The sequence below is a fragment of the Vombatus ursinus genome, unplaced genomic scaffold, assembly GCF_900497805.2.
Source record: "Vombatus ursinus unplaced genomic scaffold, bare-nosed wombat genome assembly UNPS02009573.1, whole genome shotgun sequence".
Taxonomy (NCBI): Eukaryota; Metazoa; Chordata; class Mammalia; order Diprotodontia; family Vombatidae; genus Vombatus; species Vombatus ursinus.
This window is the reverse complement of record NW_020949351.1, coordinates 466268-486358: the sequence shown is the minus strand read 5'-3', so window position 1 is coordinate 486358 and position 20091 is coordinate 466268. Positions and strand designations below refer to the sequence as shown.

Sequence of the window (20091 nt, the reverse complement as noted above, 5' to 3'; positions counted from 1 at the left end):
AAACCGATAAACCAAGAAATCAATTAATCAATAACCTAATCTCCCCCTGTCCTCTTTTCTTATCAATTCTGTGGGAACCAGACTGTTAGCATTCCTCACAGACCTGTATTGTTAGATGGGGATTTGGGGATTTTGTTGACTACATGATTTATATGAGCTAGCCATGTTATTTGGCAGCCAAGTAAGCTAATACAATCTTAGTTTGCATTCAATGGAGAGATAGAGTGTCCAGGAATGAAGAATGAGTGATATTATACTATGTCTTGGTCAGACTATATCTGGAGTAGTATGTTTAGTAGTATAGTATAGGAAAGATGAATAGAGTCCAAAGAAAGGCCACCAGGCTAGTAAAGAGCCTGTTATATGAGGATTGATTGAAGGAATCAAAGATGGAAATGTTTAGTCTTGGAAGAGAAAAGATTGGGGGAAGGAGGACAAGCTAGTTATCCTTAACTGTGTAGTGGAAAAGGGATTAGATTTGTTCTATTTAACCCCAAAGGATAGAATAAAAAAGTTGTAAAGAAGCAAACTTAGGCTTGATATTGGGAAAAACTTACTACATACTATAGGTATAAAGTATGAAATGGACTCCAAGGGATCCCCCTTACTTGATGTTTACAAGAAAAGAATGACCTCTTGTAAAGTACATTGTAGAATTGACATTCTCCTGTAAACCTTCTAAATTTTCCCATTTTTGTTGAGAACCATTATTGACCTTCCAATCACCCAGGTTTGCAACCTTAAAGCACCTTTTATTCCCTTTCACCACCCCCTCCATCCTTACAATGTCCAATTTGTTTCCATATTCTATGGATTCTACTTCCCCAGCATCTCCCATTTCTAACCTCCTTTTCTTTCCTGTAGCCATCACTTTAGTTCAAAGTATCATTACCTCTCACCTAGAATATTGTAATAGCTTCTTACTTGGTCTGGAAATAGATATTTTCCTGGTCTCAATTGATCAACATGTGTTTGTTAAATGCCTTGAGCTAGGACTATGCTAGGTACAAAGGATGTAGAAGGGTACAGGTCAGACTCTGTGACCTCTGTAGTCCCTTCTAACAAACTCAGAATTTCTGTTTTTCTATATGAAGTTTTTTTTCCTTCTTTTTGTTTTGTTCAAAAGGGTCAACTGACATACCATTTTCACCAATATAAATGAATTCAAATTCTCTGAATGATTTATTCGTGGAAGTAATTTTTAAAAGATTCTAGTAAGCAAAAATTTTGGCACACAAAGAAATTATAATTACTAGTTAGAGAATGTGTCTGAAAAATAGTGAATTGCCATGTGGTTTCTCCTAGATAGAACTTCTCACCATATTCTGAGTATTGAAGCAGCTGTCATTTGCTCAGGCAAAAACCAACAATATCATGTTAGAAAGGCAAGGATATAATTGCTTGGATATAATTTTCCAGTGTCAGGCCAATAAATCTGTAACTGCTTTCCAAGACCGATTTAACTTTATTGCTGAACAGAAGTATGAGACTTCTAATCATGTGTACGAAGGTCTTTGTTTTGATTCAGTCAGTGTTAAATTTTTTAAAAAAATTTTTATTGATTCACTGGTGAGCTCAAATGAATCAGAATTATAATTACATAAAGACCTAGTGGGAGAGGGATTTTCTAGATATTTTCTTATTAGTAACATTTTTAATGTTTTGTGAAGGAGTAAAAATATATTTATATTTGAAATTCACAAACCATTTTAATGACAAAGAAAATTTGACACTTGAAATAGCTAAGATCATTAGAATTTATTTCCTTTTTTTTTTTTTTTCACTCAAATGAATTCTAGGAGATAGGAAGAAAATCTTTCTTACAATGGTAGAGGAGTTCATTTGAATTGTTTATATTACCTGTGGTCCAGGAGTTCTGGATGTACATGGACCAATAGTGTTCACAAGTCATTTACTTTTTGGCCTCTGTTCCAACTCTGAATTTCCCCTAAGAATATCCCAATATAGTTCATATTTGGTTCTCTCCTGAAAATCTGTACCTTCAGCTTTGATGCAAGCAAATTAATTCATTGAATCTGAGAAAGGCTTTATTTAACCCAACAAAAACTGTCAAAACATAAAAGATACATAACTGATTTGATAGTCAAAACAGCCTTGTTCCCTTCTGATGATCTTCCACTTTCCTAGGAACCTATGCAATCACCTCCAGATTTATATTTCTCTTCTAGTTGATAAATTGTTCTATGGAGTATGGAAAGTACTTGGGATTGCTTGGAGTAAGTCAGCCCTGCCTCCAGTTGTCCCTAATTCTCACAGTCTCTGCCAATTCTAAAATTCTATGATTCAGGGCAAGGAGTATACACATCCCCATCAAAACGTTATCAACAGTGCCAGATTAAAGAAGATACAATAAATTCACTTACAAATACCTCTTTCCTCTTTTTTTCATCCGCCAGCAAAACTGTTTCCCCAAACTTCCTGTTATGAACCTAAAAGACACTAAAGACTGTTAGGTTTGATCTTTGGTACAATATAGGCATCTAAGAAATTTATTTCTTCATGATATTTTCAGGCACTAACAAAATGTTTTGGGGACCTTTATGCAAATTATGTATCACTTGCAATGTGTGTAAAGTTCTGTGGGAGCAATATTTTGAGGTCTGTTAACAATCATAATGATAACAAAAATAATAAAAATAGCATCAATATAACACTTTAGCGGTTCCAAAGTGACTTACAAATATTGTCCCATTTTATCCTCACAAAAATCCTTGGAAGAGAAGTGTTGCAGACAGTGGTTGGGTGACTTGGCCAGGATCACATAACTTATTAACTGTCTGAGGCTGCATTTGATCTCAGGTCTTTTTCAGAGTAATCATGAATGTTTCCATTGTCCAGTTTTCATCAATTTAGAGCTCAGTTTGTGAATATAGAAAGGAAGTATGATTATTGGTTCATTTTTACCAAACTGATTTTCTAAAAACATATTCATTTCACCCTTTTTATTTTTGTTGTTGGTAGAATTTTGTTCATCTAGTTCAGCAGATCTCAAAGTGTGGTTCATGGACATTAAGGGTCCCTGAGGCCCTTTCAGGGGCTCCAGAAGGTCAAAACTATTTTCATAATAATAGTAATATGCTGTTTGCTTATTTTAATACTCTTTTTTCTAACTGCGTATCTATGTGAGATTATAGTTTCTTCATATATTTCAACCAAAACAACATATTGCAACAGATTGAATGCAGGACCAGATAGGACAATCCAGCTTTCTTCTACTAAGCAAGATTTTAAAGAATTTTTTTTAAATATGGAAAATGTATTTTGTAAAATGTTATTTATTTTAACTTTAACATAACACTGAGTTTATTAGTTGTTTTTAAATTAATACACAAATGTTTTTAAATTTGTTAGTTTTAATTTCTAATATGGTAAATATTGATAGATATAGCCCACATATACAGAAGTTCTTTGAGGTCCTCCATAATTTTTTTGTTTTATTTTATTTTATTTTAGGCAATTGGGGTTAAGTGACTTGCCCAGGGTCACACAGCTAGTAAAGGTCAAGTGATTGGTCTGAGTCCAGATTTGAACTCAGGTCCTCCTGACTTCAGGGCCAGTGCTCTATCCACTGCACTGTCCTCCATAATTTTTAAGGGTATAAATTTGTCCTGAAGCCACAGAGTTTGTGAACCACTGATATAAGGCATAGACTTTTCCCATCTAAAGCTGAAGTCTGTTTTTCACCTTACAGAGTTTTTCCTTTCCCCCTCAACACCCACAAAAATTCTTTAATGAAGAGGAATCACAAAAAGCTCTTTATTAGAAATAATAAGGTCTGACGTTATGGGGCTGGTAAGAATGTTTTTCTCTGGAGTCCTGCAAATTTAATCAAAAGGGCAAAACTGCAAAGCAGTGTGAGGGAGGGAAGCTACCTAAAACATATTAAACAAACTAATTAGATACCATAAAGAATAGGCACAGTATTGAAAAAATAGCAGTAAAGATGTTCACAAATTCATAGAAGACAAAAATCCAAAAAAGGAACCAGCAATTAAAACCTGTGGCCTCAGATGCCTAAGAATAAATGCACAAAGTATGAGTAACAAGCAAAGTAAAATAAAGATTAACTAATGAAAGGAGACATATTTGACTTCAGTTTCCATTTCACTGACAGTGGTGAGCTGAGATTGATGACTGCGTGGCTTCAGAAGGGTGGCGCTTTTGCATATAGAACAATTTAGACCGATGAGAATTGGAATGGGGATATTTGTGCCATTGTATATTAAGAAAACATACTCATGAGGAAATTAAGGAGTAAAAGGGTGGAAACATTTTGGTATAGCTCTAGTGAAGCAATATTGTTATGTTATGTAACAAGAATGCCACATTATGCAAAGTATGCTACAGTCTATCTGGACATAAAAGAAACAGATTTAAGATTGGATTCATGATACAGTAGTGATGATGAATTTCATATATCTAGACAGTTCTCAACTCTCTCCTGTCTCTATCTCTTCATGTGTCTCTCTGTCTCTGCCAAAAGCAAGGCAGGTAATAAATTCTTGACTTGCCTTAATGATAGTTTCATTTTTCTGAAGGTAAAGGAACCAACAAAGGGCAGCTTTAATCTGGATTATTCTTTTACCAGTAAGGAAGAACTAGATGATAGGAAGAGGCTATTCTTTCTTATAATTTATGATGATAAAGTAAAATTAGGACTTCTGACCAAAATGGCTGGCTGAATAAGAAACAGAAATCCCATAATACCTAGTCCCTGAAGTTCACATTAAACTGAATAATGATCAAGGAATCCATTCTGGAGATTCTTGACAACTCAGTGGGTCAATCCTTTTTGTCTCATCTTTCTCCTCTACAATGGAAACCAAGGGATTGCTGCATCATTGCAAAGCACTTTTAGCACCAAGCACACGTATCTAGCAGGCGGCACAGGGAAGACAAGAAGACTTGAGTTCAAATCCAGCCTCGGACACTTACTAGCTATGGAACCTTGGGCAAGTCACTTGACATCTGCTTACCTCAGTTTCTTTAGCTGCAAAAATGGGAATAATAATATCTCCCAGGATGGTTAAGGATCAAATGAGATAATAATTTTAAAGTGCTTTGCACGGTGCCTGGCACTTAGTGTTATATAAATGTTCAAAACAAAATTTATACTTCAGGTGTCCATTGGAACTCAGGTAGTTTCACAGTACTGTACTCTAATATCCTTGATTGGTTGATAACTTTATTGATATGGACTTGTTAGTAGTAATGAAAGTTTAATTATTATCATCACATGAAAATACTTTACTGATAAAAATTACTTGAAAGCTATGAATCAAGATGACTTCTTGAAATTCTGACATAGGAACTTACATTTTATTGTTGTTGTTCAGTCATTTCAATTATGTCTGACTCTTCATGACTGCATTTGGAGGTTTTTTTTGGCAAAGGTACAGGAGTAGTTTGCCTTTTCTTTCTCCGGCTCATTTTACAGATGAGGAAACTGAGGCAAACAGGGTTAAGTGACGTGCCCAGGGTCACAAGTTTCTGAGGCCGGATTTGAACTTAGGAAGATGAGTCTTCCTTACTCCATGCCTGACACTGTATCCACTATTTCACCTAGCTGCCTCAGAAACCTTTAGGTTATGATCAAAATCACAAAACTGAAAAAAGTTCTTCTGCAGTTTTCTAGGTTATTCCCTTGACTGTAGGAGAAACTTCAAGCTATTTAAATACTGATTGTCCTTTTCTAGAGACTCTGGAGAAGTCATAGTTATCATTTCTTTGAAGAAATCAGTAGATACTTTAATTTTTACAGAGTGGCTTAATTAAATTTTCTTCAGTAGTTTTGCTTAACTTGTGTCTTTTTATTTCTTAACTGACAGAATCTTAAGAAGATTCAAGAAATGGAAAAGAGTGATGAATCCAGTACGGACCTAGATGAGCTGAAAAATGCTGACTGGGTAAGATTCCTTTAAAATAATTATTTTTTTCTATTCTATTTATTTTTTAGGAAAGACCTGCTATGATTTAATTTCATGTTTTAAAGACTTTCTGTAGTGGTAGTATGATGTAGATACAGAATATTTAGTTTGATGCTCAGAAATATAACCACTAAATTTTAAAAATTTAGTTTCCAGTTTTATAAAAGGATCTTGGTATTTGGCCTTTTAAAAAAACAGATACAATCATTAAATAGCACAACAGTGCTACAGTGAAGGTCTGAGCTAAAGTTCTATTTTTAGCATAACAAGAATTAAAAGTAGAATTTAAGCTAATACTCCATAAGTATTAAGGAATTTGTTATTTGAGTCACTGAAGTAAAGTTTTCTTTTCTTAAGGAATCCAAATTGTCGTAGTATTGGTACTTTTTACTAATGTTAATGAATTGCTCACCTTTTTTTTATGTATACTGAAATTTTAATAGTATGAAGATGATGATGATGATGATGATGATAGTTAAAATTTATATAGCACTTACTGTGAACCATGACTGTGCTAAATACTTTATAATTATTATCTCATTTGATCCTCACAACAACCCTGACAGATAGGTGTTGTTATTATCCCCTTTTTATGGAGGAAGAAACCAAGGCAAACGATGGCTAAGTGACTTGCCTAGAGTCATGCAGCTAGTTCACATCTGAAGCCAAATTTGAACTCAAGTCTTCCTGACTTCAGGCCTAGTTCTCTATCCACTGAACCACCTAACTGCCTCAAAAAAAGATGGGACTTAGAGGTTTACTCCTTATTTCCTTTGTGACCCTGGGCAATTTACTTAACCTTTCTGGACCTTACTTTCCTTATCTGTAAAATGAGAGTTAGATTGGATGATCTCTAAGATCCCTCCATCTCTGAATCCTATGATCACTTGATCTTTGTTTTAATTTACATAGACAGTTACTCCAGGGATTCAGAATTATGTGAAAAGCCTAGTCATAGGTTCCTAGGGCTCCAAGAATTAGATTTAGAGGGATCTTAGAGATACCCTAGGCCAACCTAATCATCTTACAAGTGAAGAAGCTGAGGCTCAGAAGGATTAAATGGCTTTCCCAAGGTCACATAACCAGTAAGTGGAAGAACCAGGATAGTATTTAGTTCTTACTATTCCAAACCCAGTGTTCTTTCCAATGAATGAATGAATGGAAAAGCGTTTATTAATTAGTAAAAAGAAATGAAAGAATGTATGTAAAGAACTGCAGCTGCTACTTTCAAGTATGTAACAAAAGAAACCACCTAATCTCCTCTCACACAAACGTATGCCCTGAGAAAAGAATCATTTGTAATAATCAGAGGTAGCTGGGTGGTTCAGTAGATAGAGCATCAGGCCTGGAGTCAGGAAGACCTAAGTTCAAATATGGCTTCAGACACTTACTAGCTGTGTGACCCTGAGCAAATCACTTAACTTCTGTTTGCCGCAATCTCCTCATCTGTAAAATAGGGATAGTAATAGCACCTACCTTGCAAAGTTTTTGTGAGGATCAAATGAGATATAATTATAAAGTACTTAGCACAATACCTGGTTCATAGTAGCTATATAAATGTTAGCTAATATCATTATTACTATTGTTATCATCGTCATCAAGTGATTAATGAATGAATGAGACATCATTTATTAATCATTTATTATGTGCTAATAACTATGCTAAGCCCTTAGAATACAAAAACAAAAGCCAAAACATTTCCTACTCTTAAGGAACTTTGATTCTAATAGGAGACAACACCCATCGGAGAGTGGTAGCTAGGAAGAATCACTTTGATCAGGAAAGTTATGGAGAGAGTGAGTGAGATAATAGGGGACTGGATTGACAAAACCCATCTAGCAATAATAACAAAGTTGACTTGATCATGGTTCAAGGTTCCAGAATTGGAAGTGGGGAGAGGGAGCAGTGGGAAGAAAGTGTTAAGCAATTAGTGAGGCTATGGAAGAGAGAGTGAACTAAAGTATAACGACTAAGACTTTCTTGAAATAGTGGTTCATAAGAGGCAATCACCAATCAGGACGGTGGGGCCCCAGGGTGGAAGTTCCACCATTACAAATGTTAACTCTGATAGATCTGGTAGAAGTGCCTAAATATAATTTAAGAACTGATCTGACCACTAATAAGAGAAGCATTAGTTTATTCCAAAGAAAACTGCATTTTACTTCAGTTTTTTTTCTCCTTGTAAATCTTTTAAATATTTAATTGCTAGAGGGAATAGAAAAATAAAATGAAATGGAACAGAAGAAAAGGAAATAAAAATGAAAAAGGCATTAGAACATCTTGAATGAGAAAGGAATTTTAAAGTATTTTAAAATATTTGTCCAAGAAACTCCCTAGAATAATAAAGATTAAAAGACCAATACAATATCACAAATTGAAGTGTTGAAAGTAAACTCAGAGGCCATCTGGTCCTCCAACTACCTGAATAAGAAATTATTTCCACAACATATCTGACAAATGGTCATCCATCCTTTGCTTCAAGAGTCCTCGATGATGGGGAACCCACTGTGTTCTGAGGTAGCCCATTCACTTTTGGGTAGTTCTAATTCTTGAAGAGTCTTTTCTTACATTAAGGGGCACATACCTCTTCTCATTGTTCCTGTTTCTGCCTTTTAGGGCCAAATGGAACAAGTCCGTTTCCTTTTTCCCAAAAAAAGTACAATAACACTTATGCTTCTCTTTTCATAATAAATGCATTCTCTTTTTTCTTTCTTTCTTTTTTTTTTTTTTTTTGTGTGCGGTAGTTGGGGTTAAGTGACTTGCCCAGAGTCACACAGCTAGGAAGTGTTATGTGTCCGAGGACGGATTTGAACTCAGCTCCTCCTGACTCCAAGGTCGGTGCTCTATCCACTGTGCCACGTAGCTGTCCCTTCCAATTAATGCATTCTTAAATTGAATGGACTTCTAAAAGAGTTGAGTTTAAATTTTTGTAAAATTGTGTTATACTGTGTGAGTTTACAACTTAAAAGAATATTGTGGGGCAACTAGGTGGTGCAGTGGCACCGGCCCTGGAGTCAGGAGGACCTGAGCTCAAATCCAGCCTCAGACACATAACACTTACTAGCTGTGTGACCCTGGGCAAGTCACTTAACCCCATTGCCTAACCAAAAAAAAAAAAAAAAGAATATTGTGTGTATAAATTCTTTTTTAAAGCAAAGATGTGTTTTGTAAATTTTAATTTATCTAATTTTTTAAAAACAGACTTTACTTACACTATTATAATCACTATCAACATCTGTGACACATTTCAGCATATTATAAAGAATAATATTAGTGATATATCACAGTATTAATATTTAGAACTTCTTTGAAAAAATATTCAGGGGATAATTCCATGTATACTAAAGATTTGAAAGTATATCTATCTGGGGGCAGTCAGGAGGACCTGAGTTCAAATCTGGCCTCAGACACTTGACACTAGCAGTGTGACCCTGTGCAAGTCACTTAACCCCAATTGCCTCACAAAAAAGCAAAAAAAAAATACATATATATGTATATATGAATTTATATTCAAATAAATTTAGATAACTGATCTTTTTGGTCATTTCAGTGAGCTTTATAGTTTTTCAGTTAAATATTGCATTGATTTTAATTTTATTTGAATATAGACTCTCACACCTTAGGTTGTAGTATAGTAACTAAAATCCTTTAAATTATTATGCTTTTTACAGCTTAAAATGGGATTTCACAAACATTATCTCATTTAATATTTACAATCATGAAAAGGCGGCAGAATTCAGGTATTATCTGACCTTCCTCAATTCTCCCTCACCCCCAACCCATTTGTTTAAGGAAGAAGAAACAGACTCAGTTTGTTTGTTCTTCTGAAAAAATAGGTGGGGATAGGGTTAAGGGGATGGGGTTATATTTGAGTTCTGCCTACCCCACAGATTTGTTGCAAAGATCAAACAATCGGTTTGTGATATTGTTTTAAATTTTGTAAAATTTGTGAAATCACTTTATAAATTGTAGAGTATTATGCAAATTTAACTTTTGATTACAAGTCAAAAGACTTAGGTTTTGGTATTGACTCTGTCACTTAACTGTGGGGTTGGGATTGAAACCTAAGTTTTTGACTCCTAGTTGACTCTTCTTTCCATTACCATACTGCCTCTTATGAGAATGAAAGTTTTCCTCAATTTTTATTTCCCCACTTGTGGGCATTTTGGCTTTTTTGTTGTCCCATGTCTTTTCTTGAGTGCAATTTGTCAATATTATTTAACTTGGAAAATAAATTGTGATTTACCAGTAGTGATGGCAGGATGAAGGAATTAAATATTTACTAATAGCTTGTGGAAATGAGTTAAACTCAGGTTTTTAAGAGAGAGGTCAGGCTCAACACCTCACATACACATTAGCTTTTCTCACCTTAAATTTTTACCATTTCTTTTTGTGGGCTACTGGGAGTCTAAGAATCTTTTTAGCTTATGTTGCTTGGACATTTCAGAAGAAAACATTGACTTACATGCTTTGGTGTTGCTTTTTCTCCCTTTTCTCTCTAGGCTCGTTTCTGGGTACAGGTGATGAGGGATTTGCGGAATGGTGTGAAACTGAAGAAGGTTCAAGAGCGTCAATATAATCCTTTGCCAATTGAATATCAGCTCACACCTTATGAGATGTTAATGGATGACATTCGCTGCAAGCGCTACACTTTGAGGAAGGTAATGGTAAGTAATGGGTTTATAATAAAATCTAATGGTTATTTTTCTATCTCTATATGTTACGTGAAAATGACCATATGGATCATGTCTTTTTAAATTTAGTTTGCTACTTTTTACTAAGAACTGCATCCATCCAGTGTTTGGTAAAATGTATGGTATAAGTGTGAATTTAGTTTCTTTTATCTAGTTATTTTGATATTCCTCATGTTCTACTGTTTTCTGACTGTGGAGATTCTGTTTTACTTCCATATTTTTTGTTTTACCTGTCAATCTGTCGACAAGCATTTATTGAGTGTCTGCTGGATACTAGACACTATGCTAATCACTGGGAACACAGAGACAAAAGCAGGCTAGTTCCAGTGCTCAGGAATCTTGCATTCAGCATGTTCACATACAAGTAAAATACAGGATATACTCAAAAGGTTCTCTGAGTGCATCAATTTGGGTGTTTCTTGCAATGATGCAGAATATCCTGTCAATGCTTTACCATACATGGATGGGTTGTAACTCATGTCAAATAAACTTCATAATTATTCTGCATTTTTTTGTTTCCTGGATGAACTAACAATTGTGGACATCAGGAAACACTTCTTGAAGGAGGAGGCATTTGAGCTGAGCCTTAGTATTTCCAAGAGTCAGAAAGAAAATGGGGAACATTAGAAGAATGGTCAGCAGTTTATTCAATCATGGAAGCAAGAGATGGAAGTTGTGCACAGGGAATAGCAAATAAATGTGAGGAAGAGTAATCTGTAATCTGCCTCAAACATAAATCAGAGCCATAGTAGAGCATTTGCATTTTATCGTAGGCACCAGGGGATTACTATAGCTTTTTTAGACTGGAGTGAGACATGAATGAATATTTGGAGAGAGATGCAGTGCAAAAATATAAGGATGTGTGCTTTATGAATCAAATCTCCCTTTGATAGCCATGTGGAAGATGGATAAAAGAGAGAAGAGATTAGATGCAGGAAGACTAATTAGGAGGCTGTTACCTTCTTGTCCAGGTGCAAGGTGCTGAGGGCCCTAAACTCAGGTTGATGACTATGTAAGAGGAGAAAAGGGGATAGATACAAAAGATGTTATGGAAGTAAAATTAAGGAGGACTTAACTGCTAATTGGATACAGATGGAAGAGAGCATGAAGAGTTGAGGATGATTCTGGGGTCCTTCATAGACGATAACTAGGAAGGAGAGAAATGGATTTAGATTTGGGTTTTTGCACACACACACACACACACACACACACACACACACACACACTTTAAATTTGAGATTCCTGTGAGATGTCTAGGTTGATGTCCAGCAAGCAGTTGGAGATAAGGAACTGTAGTTAGGAGAGAGATGAGGACTGGATTCATCTATTTAGAATTGAATCCATAAGAACTGGTAAGATTACCAAGAGAAAGAGTGTGGAGAGAATAGAGGAGAGTGCCCCAAATAGAGCAAAGGAGTCAGAACATGAAAGATAATCCTGCAAAAGATTGGTCTGACGGACAAGAGAACCATGACAAAGCAGTGAGTGTTATGAAAACTCTGGGAAAAAAAAAACATCCAGAAGAGAGTGGTCAATAGTGTCAAATGCTGCATAGAACTAAGGGCTGAGAAGAGGCCTTTGAATTTAGTGAAGAGGTCATTGTTGATATTGAAGAGAGTGATTTCAGTTTGACTGTGTGGACCCATGGCCTGTTTTCAAAGGGCTTAGAAAGTGAGTGGGAGGTGAGAAAGTGGAGGCACTGGATAATGGAAGAGGTTTTTTGTTTTGTTTTGTTTTTCTAGGAGTTTGGTGATTGAAATAGAGAATAGTTATAGGACTTTGGCTTCAGGGGATGAAAGGGGTCCAGTGAAGATGTTGTTAAGGATGGGGGCATGGGAGGAGCCAATGGATAAGGATTGGTTGAAAATTAGGGAAAGAGTTTTATTTAACATTCATTATGTCTTCCTTCTTAAAAAACTATAATGTGAAAAATGCTTGAAAATTTATATTTGGCCCAATTTAAAATAATACCTTATTTCTTTGATGTAATAGGGTTCCTAAGAAATAGTCATCTACTCTATGTTACACAATGACTAGGAACTTCTCTATGCTACATAATAACTAGGATGTTTGAAAGATCTTATTGTATCCAAAGCTTTGGTCGTCTTTTGTTGATTCCTACCTTTCAATGTTCTCTGTTACAGTAGAGAATGGGCAGCTAGGTGGCGCAGTGGATAGAGCGCTGGGCCTGGAGTCAGGAAGACCTGAGTTTAGATCCGGCCTCAGACATTTACTAGCTGTTTGACCGTGATCAAGTCACTTTACCCTGTGTGCCTCAGTTTTCTCATCTGTAAAATGAGCTGGAGAAGGAAATGGCAAAGTACTGCAGTATCTTTGCCAAGAAAGCCCTTAAAGGGGTAAAATGAAGAGTTGAACACGACTGAAACGAGTGAACGACAACAACAAAACAGTAGAGAATGTTTTTATGTTCTCTTCTGATGGACATGGACAACTACTCTTTCTTAAGACGAATGTGCTTGCTCTGTTGAAAAAAATTATGTTGTCCCAAAAGAAGGAAGAGTGTAGGAATATTTGGGTATACATTAGGATTGAGCTAGCTGGCAGTTAGCAGCAGTGTTTTCCCTGTCTGCTAGATGTCTCCTGTAAATAATCAACCAAGGAAAAGGTGCATCTAGTTAGTACATAACAAATTGTTCGCAGTTAGAGAGACAAAGATCTGCATTCAAGTGCTGCCTCCAATACTTTCTAGCTATATAACCCTGGACAGTCTACTTAACCTTTCTGTGCCTCAGTTTCTTTTCACTAAAATAAGATAGTTTGGCTTGATGGCTTCTAAAATCCCTTCCATTTCTAAATCTGTGATCCTTTCTGGTGGCCTTTCTAGTGAAGAGGAAACTTAGTCCCAACACTTCCATATTCATAGTGTTGTATGTCTTGTATAAAACAAAGGAAACTTTGCAGCCTTTGAGATAATTAAAATCAATAAACCAAATATTTCAATACCTATCCAAAAATAACCAGCCAAGTCTGAGGATGGCATCCCCACACCACAAAGTCAGTGCTCTAAAGTGTGGGAAGACACAAGAAACATTCTTTTGTGACTGTTTCTGTCCTGGAAATAACATGATTGAAGGTAATAATATTTTAAAGTATCATAAAACTCCAGTCTTGAGACCTACTCTACATGAAGTCTATGGTAAATTTAACTGAGTAATGAAACAGTCAGTCACTGTTATAAGCATTTATTAAGTCCTCACTGAACCTAGACACAATGTTAAATTCTGTGAATACAAAGACGACAGTAAAAGTGCCTGTCCTCAAGGAGTTTACGTTCTGTGGAGGGAAAAGACACTTAGGCCTCTATATGCAAAATAGCTACAAAGTAAATACAATGTAATCTGTAGGAAGATAAGTACAAGTCCCTGAGGGGATCAGGAAAGTCATCAAGCATTTATAAAGCACTTATGTGCCAAGCACTGTGCAAAACACGGGATACTAATAAGGACAAAAACAGCCCTTCCTTTCTAGGAGCTCACTGTAATAGATGAGGTAACATGTAAATAATTATGTACAAACAAGATGTGTATATGTGTGGGTATATATGTATACACCCTCACACACATGATAGAGAGCGCTCATGCATATACACACATACAAACATACATACATACATACATACATACATATACAGCAAATTGGAGATAATCTGAGAAAGGAAAGCACTAACAGAGACAGAGACTAAGAAAGACCTCTTGCAAAGAAACATTTGAGTGGAATCTTGAAGGAAGCCAGAAAACCAAGATGAGGAGGGAGAGAATTCCAAGACCTCTAGGGAAAATGTGTGTGGAGCTATGAGATGAGTGGCTTATGTGAATTATATCAAGAAGGCCAGTGTCACTCAATCATAGCCTGCCTGGAGGGGAGGGGAATAAGGAAAAGTGGGAAGGGGCCAGGTTATGAAGGGCTCTAAAAGCAAACAGAAAATTTTATATTTACTCCTAGAGGTAATAGGGAGGCACTAGAATTTATTGAATGGAGTTTGGGCTAGGGAGAGAAGGTGGGGAGTGACGCACAAACAGACCAGCACCTTAGGAAGATTACTTTGGTAGCTGAATGTAGGATGGACTAGAATGGGGGGAGACTTGAGGAAGGAGGACCAAACAGCAGATATTGCAGTAGTCTGGATATGAGGTAATGAAAGATTGTAGCAAATGGAAGTGTGAATAGAGAAGGGGATGTATGCCGGGATGTTAGGAAGGTAGGATTGGTAACTGAAATGGGGGAGGTGGGGCGGATGAGAGAGAGTGAAAAATCAAGGACTACACTTGGGTTGAGAGCCTGGGAGACTGGGAGAAAGGTGATAACCATCAAAAGTACTAGGAATGTTGGGAAGAAGGGAGTGTTTGAGGAAAAAGACAATGAGATCTGTTTTAAATATGTGGAGTTCAAGGTGTCTATTAAGACATCCAGTCTGAGATGTTCAAAGGCATCTATTGGTGAAACAAGATCAAAAGTCAGGAAAGAGGTTAAGGCTAGATAAATAGATCTGGGAAGCACATGCTTCTCAGTCAGTTCGTCAGTAAACATTCAATTAGTCAATAAACTTTGATTTATTAAATGTCTGTTATGTGGGGGAGGGGACAGGGAGGAAAGGGAATCTTTTCCCCATTTGTAGAAAGGTATAGCATTACAAACTAAAGAAAGACTAAATCTGCAATTGAAGTGTAATCTGTTTGATGTACATTTCCAAATTATGATGGAAGTATGATTTACATGTTTACATTTATATGCTGAAATATCCTAGTGGGCTTTTTGGAGGGTACAGCTCCCAAGGCTTATTTAAAGACTTTAAAATCTGCATACAAACAGCAATCAGACCCCTCTATTACTCTCCCTTCCCTGGAGAGTAAAAGATTTTATTGCTTTAATATAGGGGAAGAATGAGATTTCACTGACCAGAGAACTCCCTGAAGCTTTTAACCCAGTCACTCCACTGAAACTATAGTCAATTGCCAGCTTCTTGTTTCTCTCTTTCTCCTTTTTTTCTGCATCTCTACTGTTGAGAAACTTGGGTAACCAAATAGTTATGCTTCATTAACTCTGCCTAACTAATATAACTGCATCTACAAGTCCTCAAAGCAAGAGTCAAGACATCTTTACCAAATTCACTCTATTCCACCACTTAATTTGGACATAAATTGAATCTAGAGGTCATAGACTCATATCCCAAATTTTACTTACTAAAACCAAAAAAACTCTTAAGACTTGAGCAGGTTTAAATGATATTGGACTCCAGTGTTAAAATCAGTGTCAGAAATCAAGAATACTTTTGACTTGCTCAAAAATAGAAGGACCCCAGGGTATGGGATAAAATCTCCATTATTACTTTGGTTTATTGACTTTTTATGACCATGAATGATTAGACAGACAATATAAAAAGCTTCCATATTTCTATTTATATGTACATTAAAAAGAACATAAACATCAATCTATGTATTTAAGCAGTGCTAATTTAACGATCATATATAATCTTGGTAATTTTTAAAATGTTGTTCTCATAACTGAAATATTTTGTCTGAGGCTTTGGATTTGACATTGCACTTAAATCTTATAAAGTATGGCATGTGCCAAAGCACGGATGTATTGGTGCCTTTCCAAAGTAAAACCTTAATTAGTAAATGTGGCTTAAGTAGAATCAAGTCAAAGAATAGAGACACATTCCAGTTAGATCCCGCCAAATGTCATGTGTCATATATCTTCTTAATTTCAAAGAATTTTGAATACATGATCTCTTGAGTAACTGTCAGACACTGGATTTATTTCTGTAAATCTTGATTAACTTTCATTTGATAATAGTACATTTTAAAGGTTTTGTCAGAGTCTTAAAACTTAAGAGGCAAAATAAATGGATGCCAAATATTTACAAAAATAGAATATTTTTAATGTAAGGACTGGGAATTTAATCATATCATTTGAAATTCACAAGTCCTATTTTATGTTATTTCTTTAAATACTTTAAAAACTCTTTGTAAATTGAAAAAAACTTCATTCGAAACTATCATTCACTATTTTTATTTAATAAAACCTTGTACTTAGACTAAAGCAAGCTTCATCCAGAAAAGTAAATATTTTACAAATGCCTCAATTTTTGATTATTGGTTCATATATACTGTTGCTTAGATTTTCTAATATCCGATATGACTGTAGTATCCTGATTTCATAGACAAGCAATGAATATTAATGTCTGTAGCAGCCAGTCCTGAAACATTCCAATGCAAAATGTCTCAAGCTTTTGTGTGGGGGAATGGACATTCTTTTGCATTCTGCTCTATGAGATTATTGTACATTGTGCTTGTATCTTTATACTTTGAATCACATAACTACCCTCATGCTATGGAATTGATTTACACTGAACACAGATTATAAATATGAAATAATAAAAGGGGAAATTTAAATAAAAGAAATGGTGGATTCAATATCTTTTTCAGTGTTTTTTTTTTACACTTTACTTTTTTGTAGTTGATAATTTTTTTAAATAAGTCAGGTTGGAATTGTATCTTCTTCTCACTCTTATCCTTTCTTCTGACTTGTTATTAATTTTGACCTTTGCTCTCCCAGTCCATAATTTAATTCCACAGAGACAGCTGATTGTGAAATAACTGTTAATATCATTAATATGTTCTATTAAAATATAACTAGTTTTGGGGGAGTTGGTTTTTTTTGTGGTGATGTTAGGTACTCTGGGCACCACATTTTAGAAAAATTATTGCTTAGCTGGAGAGCTTTAGTGGAAGCAACCAGGATGGTGAAGAGCTTAGAAATCATACCATATCATCAATTTAAACAATTGAGGAAGTTTAGCCTGGAAAAGAAAAAACTTCAGGTGACTGTGTAACTGCTTTCAAATTTTGTAGTAGAGTCACAGAGCTGGAAGGGACCTTAGAGATCGGGTAGTTTAGGCCTGTTTTATGACTAAGGACAAAGCCACAGAGAGATTAGCATAGCAGTCATAGTCTTCATGTGAGAAGCAAATAGAAGAAGCAAAAATATTATACAATTTCAATTTTTAAAAAAAATCTATGATTTGACGTTTTCACTGAATACAAGCCTTTTCCCAAATATCTTTGAATTGCAAAGGATTTGTTTTCCCAAAATATAGCCTCTCACAAAAAAAGGTATTTCTTAGTTCCTTTCTCCCTTTACTCCATTTTCACTCCTTTTAGGAGGAGAAATACTGGGAGAAATTTAGTGATGTAAGATAAAACCAACAGTAGCATTAAAATCTACTTTAAAATAAGAAAAGCATATTCAGTTACATTGTTCTTTAAAAGCAAAAAAGTTTTGTACTATTAAGGAATTAAAATTTATTTTTAAGATACTCATTTCATCATTTTCTTACTTAATTTCTAATTTGTGGATTTTTTTAATGTTGACGATGTATTGTTAGAGTAGTACATGTATATTATATAAAATATGTGTATATTTTATGTGTGTATGCTTAAAAATTTTTTTGTTGGTGGGGATGTAGGATTTAAAAAGTTAGGGACCGGGGCAGCTAGGTAGCACAGTAGATAGAGCACCAACCCTGAAGTCAGGATGACCTGAGTTCAAATCCGGCCTCAGACCAAACACTTGACACTTACTAGCTGTGTGACCCTGGGCAAGTCACTTAACCCCAATTGCCTAAAAAAATTAAAAAAAAAAGTTAGAGACCACTGGTCTCTTCAAGAAGTGGTGAGGAACTGAACTAATATGTGCAAAGTAGAGAGAAGGGCATGGTTACAAGAAATATTATGGAGGTAGAATTGGTAAGACATGACAACTGCAGGTATTGAAAGAGAATGAAAAGTCAGGATTGCTTCAAGATTGCAAACTTGGGTGAATAGAAAGTAGTACTCAACTCAGATGGAGAAATTGGGAGGAGAGATAGGAGGAAAGATGAGTTTTGTTTTAGATATGTTGAGTTTGAAATGCCAGTGACATATTGAGGTACATTTCTTTGAACTTAAAGGTGATGAGTGCTTAAGTGAATAAAAATAATGTCCTTGTTTCTCTTCTACTCTAAATAGGCCTGTATTTTTCTGCTTGTGAATTGGTTGTGGCAACTCATGCCAGTTTTTGAGTAGTGTTAATACTTCATTCTATAAAATACAGAAATCTTTTTCAACATTTACTCCATAGTATTTCTATTTGGTGGCTATTCAAAGCAAAGACTGTTTTTATTGTCTTCCATCAATGTTAATATGTGTTTTGTTTGAAACTAAATATTTTCATAAACCATAAGAATGAATCCTATTTTTTGCACATGCCCAAATACTATGTACTATACTTTTCTGTTTGTATTTATTTTGTCCCAAGAGTTCAGCTATAAGGGTTGTACTGTGGTATATGTAGTGTGAAGAAAAAATAACGTATTTGCTGTCAGAAGATCTATGTTGAATTCTGCTATTACTTTGTGACCTTGAGCATTCATTCTTTAAAAATAAATTTAATGGCACTATATACTAGGCTCTATGCTAGGTCCTGGGTCTGCAAAGACAAAAACTAAACATGCCTGTTTTTAAGGAACTTGCATTCTATGGGGAATGGGAATGGACTGAAGACAGAGAAATATAAACTATATAGAAAGTAAATATAAGGTAATTTTAGGGGGTAGGGGAGTCTCAATTGGAGGGAGGGGAAATCAGGGCTTCTTGTACAGGACGTGGTTCTTGAACTAAGCCTGAGGAAAAAGCTGTTCTTTGAGACAGAGATGAGGAAAGATTCTGGGCATGAAGAGTAACTTTTACAAAGATGGGAGATGGAATGTTGTGTTCAGAGAATATCAAATAGGCAAATTTGGCTGAAATGTTGAGTGTGTGGAGGAGGGCAATGTGGAATAAACTTGGGAAGACAGGATGGAGCCATGTTGTGAAAAGCTTCAAATGTCAAACAGAGAAATGTGTTTTTATCCTGGAGGCAATTGGGAGCCCCTGGAGCTTGAGCTAGAAAGCCGTATGATATGATCAATTAATAAACATTTATTAAGTGCCTCCTGTGTTCCAAGCAATGTGTTAAGCACTCGGGATGAAAAAAGAGACAAAAGATAGTCCCTGCCCTGAAGGAGCTCACAGTCTAATGGAGGAGACAGTGAGTATATAAAGGATATATACTAGTTATATAAAGGATAAATAGGAAATAAGAAAAGGAAGGCATTAGAATTAAGAGGGGCTGAGGACAGTCTTTTTAGTCGAGACTTAAAGGAAGCCAGAGAAGGCAGGAGGCATCTGTGAGGGTGTAGAGTATTCCAGGCATGTCATAAAATCAGATAAAATTCCCAGAGCTGCAAGATGGAGTGGGTCGGACCTCTGATATTGTCTGAATGACATGCCTTGAAAGCTCTAAATCTTGTGATTCTATGGTGATACCTGTTTTTCTGAAAGTTTGTTGTTATACAACTAGGTCTGAACACAGCTAGGACCTGATTATGAGGATAAATAATGAATCCC

At 35.6% G+C, this 20091-nt stretch overlaps 1 protein-coding gene across 2 annotated transcripts in view; it reads left to right on the top strand.

Moving 5' to 3' along the window:
• SPIRE1 (spire type actin nucleation factor 1) overlaps window positions 1-20091 on the top strand; it is a 240612-nt gene that overhangs the window by 161391 nt on the left and 59130 nt on the right. For both annotated transcript variants that reach the window (XM_027852423.1, XM_027852422.1), the window contains exons 5-6: window positions 5850-5927; window positions 10451-10615. In XM_027852423.1, coding sequence (XP_027708224.1) covers window positions 5850-5927; window positions 10451-10615 — 243 coding nt within the window. The remainder of the gene's footprint in view (window positions 1-5849; window positions 5928-10450; window positions 10616-20091) is intronic.